This window comes from Mobula hypostoma, chromosome 27 (genome assembly GCF_963921235.1).
Source record: "Mobula hypostoma chromosome 27, sMobHyp1.1, whole genome shotgun sequence".
Lineage (NCBI taxonomy): Eukaryota > Metazoa > Chordata > Chondrichthyes > Myliobatiformes > Myliobatidae > Mobula > Mobula hypostoma.
Window position 1 is genome coordinate 14,819,169 of NC_086123.1, and position 12,596 is coordinate 14,831,764.

The following is a 12,596-nucleotide window of genomic DNA, read 5'->3' on the forward strand; positions in this document are numbered from 1 at the left end:
GATGAGTTAATTCACAACACGACAACACATCCTACCTGAACAGAAAGGGCCAAGAAGTATTCTTAACTCTTTGTTTTCCTGTTGAAGATCAAGCAGAAAATGGAGAATCAGAAATGAGTTTATGCCAGCAAATTTGCTGTTTTGTGGCAGCAGTAGAGTGCAAAGCATTAAAAAAAATAATAGAAGTTGCAATAAAAAATTAGGAACACAAACGAGGGAAGCATTCAGAACCATGGACCATTTAGAAGTCCGATGGCAGAGGGGAAGAAGCTGTTCCTAAAAGGTTGAGTGTGCATCTGCTGGCTCCTGTACCTTCTCCCTCGTGGTAGTATTGAGAAGATGGTGAGACACCTTCTTGAGCCACTGCCTTCTGCAGATGTCCTCAGTGGTGGGGAGCCTTATGCCCATGATGTCCACATCCTTCAGATTATTGAATACCTGAATGTGGCATGGTACGATGACTTTACGAGGGTATATTGTAGCCGTTACTTGAAAATCAAAGCAAAACCACTGAGAGACTGAGTGAGGTGAGACTTACTTCCAAATAACTGACTTGCAAGTCCAAAAAAGTACCTTCGTTCCTATATTATGAAACCTGCGAAGATGAACTAATTTACACAGCGATATTAGCGAAATAAGTGAAATGAGAGTAATTAGCAGTCAACAAAAGTATTCATTCCCTGGCTCACCCTCTCTCTAACTAAACTAATGAGGACAAAACGTAAATATGAGCCTCTACTCATTTGCTTCTAACACACCCCAACCCACCTGACAAATTACCGTAACCCATAATAAATACACACAACACAAAGTACAACATGACAGGAATATACAATTATGTGGTCTAAATTATGTTCATCTTCATTCAGCCTCATTCAGATGACGAGCATATTTATTGGGATTGTATTAACCTTTCCTTCACAAATTCACCAAAGGAAAGTTTTAAAAAATCTCAGCCAAGATTTTTTTTGTCAAACACACTTAGGAAATGGTGGTGCAGACAAGTGTTAGTATTTCTACATATTCATGGGTGCTTTTACCTTCTTCCTTTTGTTGCCGGGTATTGCAGGCCTTTATATGGAAGTGTTTCTAGCTACTCACTTTACTGGCCATCTGTTGACATGTGCCAGACATTTTGTAGTATAGTCCATGCTGGTTCAATCCAGTAGGCTTTGTAAATCAGTAGGGACGTGCCTCGGAAGTATTTGCGTGGGTTGGTCCAACATCCTCCAGAGCTATGAAATTTTTGCCTTGGGAGTCTTGAGGTTGAATTTGTCAAACTCCAACTGCACCTGCACACCAACACAAGTAAGTAGTTGTAAGTAAGTAATAACTTTTGAGTGGTCCAAAGCAGAAGAGACCTTGCTTTAGTGGGAGATATCAATGCAATTGTTGTTTTGTTGATATTATTAGATCAGCATTCAATATTTACATAGATATTAAATGAGACTTAATACCTGCATGGATCTCCAATGCATCATTCAAAGCTCAAGTACATTTATTATCAAAATATGTACAAACGTATAAATTCTACAACCTTGAGATACGTCTGCTTACAGGCAGCCACGAAACAAGAAACCCGATTGAACCCAATTAAAAAATGGCCCAACACTCAATGCGCAGACAGAGAAAGAAAAAAGAACACAAATCGTGCAGACAATTGAAGCAAACAACAGCATTCCAAACCAAATTGAGTTCCTGGGCTCGGAGCCTGGCGCACCAGGGGTACGCTCGTAGCCTCGGTCTCAGTTCACCACACAGCATTGGGCAGATGGCTGTAAAGCTGGCAGACACGAAGCGCGGGGCAGCCTCGCAGCCTCGACGCCGTGGAGAGATGAGTAAGCATCCCGGAATTGGCCCACCCCTCGGTTCCGGTCCCGACACCCTGCCTTTTCAGTCTATCTGGGCCAGCAAGAACTGTGAATAGGCTGCAAAGGAGTAGATTAAGAGTATCACAGAAGCGAATGTTATCTAAAATGTCTCGAACCGCATTTTTATTGTCTTGTTCAGAGAGCATGGTCTTGCTATTGAGACTTCTCCCCCACTCAACTGCACCCGGGCCTCTGCGGTGTGTGCAGGGGGTGCTGTGCACCAGCACAATGCAGTGCATCCGCTCATTTTAGTTCATCCCAGGAACTCTATCCATTCTCCTTAGTTGACATGAACACCTCAGCTGTGGTTGTGTAAGGGGGTCATCCAGCAAAATCACATTCAAGTATTTCATTACACCGTACTTTAATGCATCATTGGATTGTAAGAGTGTTTCTAAGTGAGAGGTGCTGGGTTAAGGGTGAAAGGTGAAAAGTTTAAGGGGAGCATGAGGGGGATCTTCTTCACTCAGAAGGTGGTGGGAGTGTGGAACGAGCTGCCAGAGGAAGTGGTGAAGGCCATTTCGATTTCAACATTTAAGGTCAGTACATGGATGTGAGGGGTGTGGAGGTCTATGGTCCACACATAGATTGATGGAACTAGGCATGGACTAGATGGTCTGAAGGCCCTTTTTCTCTCCTGTAGCGTTCAATGACTATGACTAAGTAAGTGCCCCAACCATGAGCATTGAAATTAGATTGCAAACTCCGTCCCCTTCTTTTTTAAAAAGGAGCAAGCTGTTGAATAAAATATCTTGTGATTCATTATTAATAGATTACAGTGCACATCATGCTTAACGAATGCAGACTTTCAAGGAGATCAGACAATGCCCTTATGATCCTGATGTGCAGGTGAATCAGCCCTCATCAATAAAATCGTCAAACCGAGCCCTGTGATGTGGAAATTGAGATCTTGCCTGCCCTCCAGGAAGCCGGCATGTACGTTGGCCTAATGACTCATCTCTAAACAGACCTCTCCTTCTCCCAAACTGACTGGAGATATGCATGTGTGAAACTACTGCTGGCTTTTGCCACTCAACTGCTCTCACCCAGTCAGATCACCCTCACATCACCGAAATGAGAAAGGCACAGCAGTCGGACGGCGTGGGGAGGGCAACTGGTGGGGCACATTTAAACCCGTCTCCACGTCATTGGAGAAAGTGACCATGGGATGAGAGAGGCATGAGACGTGAGGAGATTATATTGTCATTCATTTCTGGAGCTCTTCTGGACATGGTGTCTATGGCAACCAAGTCCATAGTCACAAGTAGAGTCTTAGTTGCTTTGGAAAGATGGAAGGTATCGCCCATCTTTTGGAAGCCTTCTGTCCATTCTGACGCACATCAGAAGAGAGCAACGCTGACAATACATGTATTATCACCAAATGGGGGACTTTATTTTATTTATTTATTTATTTATTTAGAGGTACAACATGGAGCAGACCCTTGCAGCCCACCCATTTAACCCTAGCCTAATCGCAGGACAATTTTCAATGACCAATTAACCTACGAACCGGTACGCCTGTGAAATATTCGAGGAAACCCACACCTTCATGGGGAGGATGTACAAAACCCTTACAGACGGCGCTGGGATTGAACCCCAAACTCCAATGCCCCGAGCCGCAATACTGTCGTGCTAACCGCTACATTACCATGGCGCCCCGCATGCATGCAGACGTCACGGTGGGTCATTCTATGATGAAACAAGCTGTGTTTGAAGCAATTCCTCTGGCTTCAGTGAGATGACACAACTAGACATTGTGAGACGACACAATGAGATGACATAGACAGTGGATATCCAACACCTTTTCCCCTGGGCAGCAAGGTGATTGAAGGTAAGTATAGGGGGGATGTCAGAGGTAGGGTTTTTTTTAAACACAGAGAGTGGTAAATGTGTGGAATGCTCCGCCAGGGGTTGTGATAGAGGTAGATACATTAGGGGCATTTAAGAGACTCTTAATGGATGAAAGACACCTGTAAGACTTTGTGAGAGGAAAGGGTTAGGTGAATGTTGGAGTAGGCTAAAAGGTCAGCACAACATCACGGGTCAAAGGGCATATACTGTGCTGTACTGTTCTATGTTGCACGATATGTGAAAATTCTCCAGGTACACCCTCAAGGTCACGGTTGAGAGTCCCAGTTAAGGACCACCGGTGCACTCTAGGTGGCGCGAAACATTGGCTGTTTAGTCCCCTTCACAGATACCGCCCGACTTGCTAAATTCCTCCAGAATTTTGTGTGTGTGTTGTTAATTAGTGTCAGGTAGTATCATTTGTTGACCAAAGTTCATGAAATTATTCACAAGTCATTTTATTTGAAGAAAGATTGTGGTTGACACCACTGAAGCCTTTGAGTTATGACAAGGGATGCATGGATGAAAAGCTCGTGTGAACCACTAGTGTGGGTTCGTTCATATTCAAAACAGGTTCCCAGTCAGAACTACATTTTTAGGTCATGATGTTTTGTCCCACTAGTGGTAACTACATCACATTGTTTATTCGGTAGGAAATTCTTTCATAGCAATATTAGATGCAAGACAGGAGACTGGAAATCTGGAGCAACACTCAGAGAAGGCTGGAGGAACATATTGGGTCCATCAGCACTTATGGAGGCAAATGAATGGTCGATGTTTGTGGATGAGACCCTTCAGCAGGACTGAAAGGAAAGAGGAGAGAAGCCAGGATAGATAGACTTGGGGATGTGGAGAGGATGAAGCATGAGGGTGTTAGGTGAATCCAGGTGAGCGGGGGGAAGAGAGGTAGACGGGGGGGGGGGGAGGAGGAGAAGTTGGAATGGCAAAAAGCTCCCTAAACAATTAAACTATGAATTTGGTTGGAATGTTACAGTACTACAGAATACTAAAGTGGTCAAAATGTCCAGATAACTCAAAAAGGCTGGAGATTCAGTGAAGGTTCCAGCTTGAGTTACAATTAAATAACTCTTATCAGCTAAGCACAGAATCCCTTTGCAAGCTTCTGTTGATAACTGTTGCTAACAAAAGTATAATAGTTACAGTAATGATCTCAGTACTCTGGAAATACTGGCTTGACATATTTTGCCTTCTCTTACAGTGTGATATGCAACGAATGACAGTGGAAGAGCTGAAGAGACTCCTGTATGAGGCCTTCTGTGAACATTTGTCAATGAAAGACATCGAGAATATAATCATGACAGAAGAAGCAAGCCATGTGGAGAACCCAGATGAATGTCCAGTTGACATTGACAGTAAGTTCAAAAAAATACAGCTTTTTCTGCAAAATCATTTCCAGGCTTCCAATAAATCTGAAGAGCAATGATAGTTTCTACAAGCATAAGTGTCATTTGTTTTGACTCACACAACAGGAATAATAGTTTTGTTCTATTGACTCTATCAGAACCAGACATAATTGCAGTCACCTGTCCTAAGCTTATTGCTTCCAAGGTGGTCAACCTGATCTTCCGATCTACTCCTCAAAATGGGTGATACCCTGATAGAACACTCTATACCCCCTTCAAAAGCCCTTATATACTATATCTTTGCTAAAGAGTAGTGCATAGAATTATTCTCAATATTCCTCAATAGGAAGTGGTTAATCACATTCCAGCAAGATCCCATTGCCTTACATGCTTTGTTCGGTTCATAAATTCGTGTAACTCAGGTAATCTCCTAGCACCTCATCAAATTCTCTCCTTGTTCCTGAAGATTTTTTCCTGCACATTCTCTTTTTCAATTAACGCTATTTAAACTGTATAGTAGTTCCAAAATGCTCTGTTTCACATCTCTCCAAAATATTCAAGGTTCAAAGCAAATTTATTATTAATGTTTTCTTTCAGGCATTCACAGTAAGTCCAAGAAACATAATAGAATCAGTGAAAGGCCATGCCCAACAGGACAGGCAGACAACCAATGTGCAAAAGACAACAAACTATGCAAATACAAATGAAAAAAGTAATAGTAAATCAATATGCAATAAATATTGAGAACATGAGATGAAGAGTCCTTGAAAGTGAGTTCATAAGTTGTGGGAGCAGTTAGTGATGGGGCAAGTGAAGTTGAGTGAATTTAACCCTTCTGGTTCAAAAGTTTGATGATTCGGGGGTAATAACTGTTTCTGAACTTGGTGAGTCCTGAGGGTCCTGTACCTTCTTCCAAATGGCAGCAGCGAGAAGAGAGCACGGCCTGGAGGCCCATGATGATGGATGCTACTTTCCTGTAGGGCTTTACCTGTGATAGACTGGGCCGTATCCACTACATTTCTGTTCAAGGGCATTGGTGTTTCCATATCAGTCTGTGATGCAGCCGGTCAAAATACTCTCCACCACACATCTACAGTTTAGAAATTTGGCAAAGTTTTTGATGTCGTGCTGAGTCTTTGCTAACTTCTAAGGAAGTAGAGGCGCTGCTGTGCTTTCTTCATAATTGCACTTAAATGGACCCAGGACAATTCCTCTGGAATGATAACACCAAGGAATTTAAAATTGTTGACCCTCTCCACCTCGGATCCTTTGATGAAGACTGGCTCATGGACCTCAAGTTTCGTCTTTGTGAAGTCAACAATCAGCTCCTTGGTTCTGCTGACATTGAGTAATGGTTGTTGTGGCACCTGTCAGCCAGGTTTCCAATCTCCCTCCTATATGTTGATTCATCATCATCTTTGATTCGGCCAACAACAGTGGTGTTGCCAGCAAATTTAAATATGGCATTGGAGCTGTGCTTAGCCTCACAATGGACTCCATCTATCATTCTTCTGCCCATTTCATTATTTGCCTCCCTTCCTGAATTCTCATCTTCATCAATCGTTCTGCCACATTCATGTAATTTTCAAATGTATGGTATCGTTCCCTGTGCCTAAGACTAGGCCATTCATTAACGCACAAAAAGGCACAGAACCAGTCCTTGAAGAACATCAATGACTTCACAGTCTGGAACACATCAATCTGCTGTGCCATGCTCACTTTGTTCCTTGGCACTGAACCAATTCTGTGTTTTGTTGCCACCTGCCTTTTAAATCTGCAGCCTTCAATAAATCCTTGTTGAATGCCTCACTTACAATGTAAATGTACATCTACTGAGATACCAAGATCAATCTTCTCTGACATTTCATCAAAAAAAAATTAAATTCACTTATTATTTACCCTTTGGCAAAACCATGCTGCCTCTTTTTGATTAACCCACCGGTTCCCAATGACTGTCCCCAATCATAAGACATAGGAGGAGAATTAGGCTGTTTGGCCCATTGAGTCTGCTCCACCATTCTATCATGTCTGACTTATTACCCCTCTCAATCCCAGTCTCCTCCCTTTCCCCCGTAGCCTTTCACACCCTGACATATCAAGAACCGATCATCCTTTGCTTTAAGTATACTCAATAACATGGCTTCCACAGCCAACTGTGGCAATTAATTCCATGATTCACTACCTTCTGGCTAAAGAAATGCTTCCTCATCTCTGCTGTAAATGGATTTCTCTCCATTCAGAAGCTGTGCCCTCCGGTCCTAGACGAGCCTATTACTGGAAACAACCTCTCCGCTTACACTTTATCTAGACCTTTCAATATTGAATAGGTTTCAATGAGATCCCCCCTCATTCTGCTAAACTCCCGTGAGTGCAGGCTGAGAGCCATCAAAAGCTCCTCTTAAGTTAACCCTTTCATTCCCTGAATAATCGTCTGGACCCTCTCCAATGTCGGCACATCTTTTTTTCAGATAAGTGGCCCAAAGTTGCTCACAGTACTCCAAGTGCAGTCAGGCCAATGACTCATAAAGCCTCAGGACGACAGCCTTACTTTTACAGTGTATTCTAGTCCTCTCAAAATGAATGCTAACATTGCATTTGGCTTCCTTACCACTGACTGAACCTGCAAGTTAACCTTTAGGGATTCCTACACCTCTGATTTTTGAACATTCTCCCTGTTAGAAATTAGTCTATGCCTTTATTCCTTCTACCAAAGTGCATGATCATACACTTCCTAATACTATATACCATCCGCCACTTCTTTGTCCATTCTCCCGATATGTCTAAGCCCTTCAAGGCCGTATCCATTACACTTTTTGTAGGATTTTCCATTCAAGGGCATTGGTGTTTTCAAACTAGTCTGCATATCAGTCTGAGATACAGCCAGTCAATACACTCTCCATCACACATCTACAGTATCGAAGTTTGTTGAAGTTTTAGATGTCATGCAGTATCTTCGCAAATTCCTCATTAAATAGGGGCACTGCTGTGCTCTGTTTGTATTGCACTTTCGTGCTGGGCCCAGGGCTCTGAAACAGTAACATCGAGGAATTTAAAAATGCTGACCCTCTCCACCTCTGATCCCTTGATTAGGATAGGCTCATGGGCCCCCAGTTTCCTCCTCTCAAATTCAATAATCAGCTCCTTGGTCTTTTCAATTTTCTAGTTTTTCTGAACTATTCTATAATCTAGTGACTCTTGAATGATCATTACTAACACCTCTGTGATTTCTTCGGCGACCTCTTTCAAAACTTTGGGCTGTATTCCATCTGGTCCAGGTGACTTGCGACTTTTGAACTTTTCAAGTAGCTTCTCCTTAGTAATAGCAACTACACTCACTTCTGCCCCCTGACACTCCGTTTCCGTGTATACTGCCAGTGTCCTCCACTGTGAAGACTTATTAAAATACTTATTAAATTCATCTGCCTTTTCTTTGTCCCAGTACAACTTCTTCAGCATCATTTTCCAGCCGTCAAATATCCATTCTTGCCTCTCTTTTACTCTTAATATATTTGAAAAAACTTATGGTATGCTCTATTATTCTATTGGCTAGCTTACCTTCATATGTCATCTTTTCTCTCCATATGTCATTTTAGTTGCCTTCTGTCAGTTTTTAAAAGCTTTCCAATCCTCTAACTTCCCATTATTTTTTGCTATATCATATGTCCCCTCTTTTCCTTTTATGCTGTCTTTGATTTCCCTTGTCAGCCACAGTTACCTCATCCTCCCTTTAGAATATTTCTTCATCTTTGGGTTGTATCTCTCCTGCGCCTTCTGAATTGCTCCCAGAAACTCCGCCATTGCCGTTCTGTTGTCATCCCTACTAGTGTCTTTTCCCAGTCAACTTTGGCCAGCTCCCCTCTCGTGTCTCTGTAATACCCTTTACTACACTGTACTACTGATACGTCTGACTTTATCATCTCCCTCTCAAACTGCATGGTGAATTCTATCATATTATGATCACCGCCTCCCAAGGGCTTCTTTGCCTTATGGTTTATAATGGTCTGCATTAACTTTGACACCTGATGTTAGGTGGAACCTGTGTGTATTACTCCACTTAACAATCTCTCCTTTCCTGAACAAGTCCTCAGGCAGTACTCCTGTATCTAAAGAAGACTGAAGAGAGCTACCTTTACTACTTTTATCTTTACTTCAGCAAGCTGCAACGCTGCTCTATCCGAACAATGTCATAGAACTGTACCATATGGAAAGAGATCATTTGGCCCATTCATCCACACAGATCAATGAGGATATGTCTGGAATACTCCCATCTCCCTAAATGTGGTCCATAGACTTCCATCCCCAGGCATTTGAAATATCCATCTCGACATTCCTTGACTGCTTTTAGCCACTCAGCTTCAACAATTCTCTCAGATGGTGCATTCCAGCTGCTCAACCCTCTAAGTTAAGAAAATCCCTTCTCATATCTCCTCTAAATGTCTTCTTTCTAACTCCAAACCTGCATCTTTTATTTTATGTACCTTTGATAATGGAAAAGTTTCCTGCCATCTATCCTCTCTTTATCCTCAATCTTATGTATCTCCGTCAAGACTTCTCTTACCTTCCTCTACTTTAGCGAGAACAGACGTAACTTCTCCAGTTTCTCCTCATAAGCAAATTACTCCGTTCTTAAATAAATCTTTTTTAAATCATCACTTTCCCGCTCATAACTATCTTCTTTGGTTTAACCTTACCTATTTCTTCCGTGAAGGCAGGAATAGACAATTTATTTAACACTTCTGACACTTCAAAATCATTGATATTATCTCTTTCTCAGAGTTTTTCTCCATCAACATTTTTCAAAGGTCTTCTCATCATTATTTTAAACCAAATTATACTGTGATCATTCTGGTTTGGAGAATGCTACACACTTCACTTGCCTTACATAATTTCCCAGAAACGATTCCACAAATCCCAGAAACTACTCCCTTTCTTTTAAAAACCCAGCAGTTTTAATGATGTGAGAATTCTCAATTTCAACTCATCACTGTAAAAGACTACTCACATATTCAACTGGATAGAATGGCAGAATTTTTCTGTGAATGTCCTGTGAGTTGTGACATTGATTCTGCAGTTATTGTTTCTGTGTCAAGGGTTAGCTGTTCTGGGGAGTTGAATATCAGCTGCTTTATCTGTTCAGTTCCCCCTTTTACTGGGTCTAAATGGAATGTATTTATATATCTGGTTAATGTGCACTCCTTTCATTGTACTGTATGCAACTGAAAATTAAAACACACTTGAGTTGTATTTTCAGCTCTTCGTTGCTTGCATTTGCCTCCATCTGGCAAGTTTCATTCTTTCTCAGCTGGGTCAATAGTTATTGCTGTCAGCAGAGAAATACCGTGCAGTGTGTTGTAAATTCACACAGAGTAAACTCTCTTTTGTTTCCGTCTGCAGCATGTTCCACGCAGCAAATCAAACAGACGTGTGTAAGGAAGAGTCTCATCTGCGCATTTGCTATTGCTTTCATTATCAGTGTAATGCTTATAGCAGCAAATCAGGTGCTGAGAAGTGGGATGAAATGAGGGGACCGTCCTCAAGTCAGCCCGTACCTGAACAACTCAGATAAACTGGTAGACAGCAGCGTGATTGCATGGTAGCCCTAATGACTTTGGAATCCCTGAAGGAACTTCCCGCCTATACAGGAATACAGGAAAATAAATGCATGATAATGCATGGATTTTGAAACCTTGATGTGACAACATATATTTTGTGAATCTCTTGTAATGTAATGAACGTTACCAATAAGGGTATCACTACGTGCAGATGAAATCCACAGTATGCAAGACAATTTTGAATAGAAAAAAAGATTGTTAGTGAAGACTGGAGGAGCTCCCATTATGCCAAAATGAATCCAAACGTGTCCACATAAAGAAAGGAAAAGGAAGACTGGTGAGTGAAGGGTTCTAAATATTGCATTCTCATTTTCTCAAAAAAAAAAGACATTGCACTAGCTGTTTTATAGTGAAAGGCATCACAGCAGAATTCCCAGACATCAAACAAATGCATCTGACTCCCAGACCTGTCTGCTTTCAACAAAAAAAAATCAATTGCCAGTATTTATTGTTCTAGTCTAAAGTTCGATTCTATAATTTGCATTACACAACTTTATATCCATTGCAGATTTAATAATGAACAACACAGATGACTTAGCCATGCATCATTGTAAATGTTACACCGTACTCTCTATTGAGCTGCATTCTGCTGATTTTGACACAGTAATGGTACTTGCCTCTACCGCTAGGGAAGAAAATCAGCAGGAAAAGAATCTTAATATTCGCTGCAGACTTCCCTTTTGCCAATGTTGCTTGCTGACAGGGATCAGTTCGAAAGGAACCCTGGTGCCCAGTAACCATGATGTCATCAAACTGCAAGAATTTTCACAGACATCAAGCCAAGAAAGAAAAAGCACAATTTTTAGCTAACAATGTACAGAAATTAAAATTGGATTGCATACTCTTTGAGTTAGAGGCGGAAATACCACAAATAAGTCTTTTAAAAGTCAAACTTCTTTTTATTTTAAACCCTGTTGGTTAAAATATTAAAATATGGTTAAAATATGAGTTAAAATATTAAAATAATGACACTTAAAATTAAAGAAGTTTCTTTAAAATCTCACTTGCTCATGTTGAAACAAAATATGATATTTAAGGATAACTAGCAAGTGGTTTGAATTTTCATCAGTTCACTGGTTTCCCTTCTTTGTAATGGGGAAGGCTACTACAATAACTACAGAGAAAGAGAAATGAAGTACTAACAGCAACTTCAGGATTTCAACTCAGACAGTTCATGTAAAGAACATTGCCCTTAGCTCCTCAGAGCGATTACATCAATTGTTGATATTTTTGCAATCGAGGCAAACAGGGCATAGGCAGATGTAAGGTAATGTGATGTGTTAAGGTAAAAAATTTGTTGAGGAAAAAAAAAGCAATTAAACCAGAACAGATAGATTTAAATAGCTTCAGTGTAATAATTTATAATTATCTTATATTCACTCAGAAAATTAAATTTCAAAAAGTGTCAAACAAAATATAGTCCCAATCAGCATTATTAAGTTTTTAAAAAATCTTTCTCAGCAATAGCAATTGAAAGAAGCACAACATTTGCTTTTCGTCAACTTATCTGCCTTGATAAAAATTGATGCTTCCCTGTACAAGGCTTGTGCTAGGTTTTCAGGTAGCAATAGGATATCTTGAATTATCTTAACTCATGTTTTTATTATCCCATCAATATGGAGGAAATTAACAGCAACATTAGAGGTTTGGATTCATTCTTGATTTGGCAAAATGCTGTTTCCATGCCTCTATCCACAAATAAGTGGTTGAAAAGCACTTTAAAAAAAACAAAATAATTTCTAAGGAGTCTTAGCTAAACATTTTATTAAAGCCGCACATATATTTTTGCAGATTTTGCTACATTAACTTTTATTCCTCTATGAAAGAAAGAAAAACATATTTGTGATTCACAGCGTAATGTTGTTTCCCTGCGGAGGATTTTATTGCCACAGTCAATGGTG

General features: G+C 40.7%; 1 protein-coding gene across 1 annotated transcript in view; it reads left to right on the top strand.

Annotated features, from left to right (window-relative positions):
• Positions 1–10,605, top strand: part of LOC134338471 (calcium-binding protein 7) — a 73,785-nt gene extending 63,180 nt beyond the window's left edge. Inside the window, exons 4-5 of the mRNA XM_063034304.1 lie at positions 4,939–5,092; positions 10,478–10,605. Of these exons, the coding sequence (XP_062890374.1) occupies positions 4,939–5,092; positions 10,478–10,605 (282 nt within the window). The remainder of the gene's footprint in view (positions 1–4,938; positions 5,093–10,477) is intronic.
• The last annotated feature ends 1,991 nt before the right edge of the window (positions 10,606–12,596 follow it).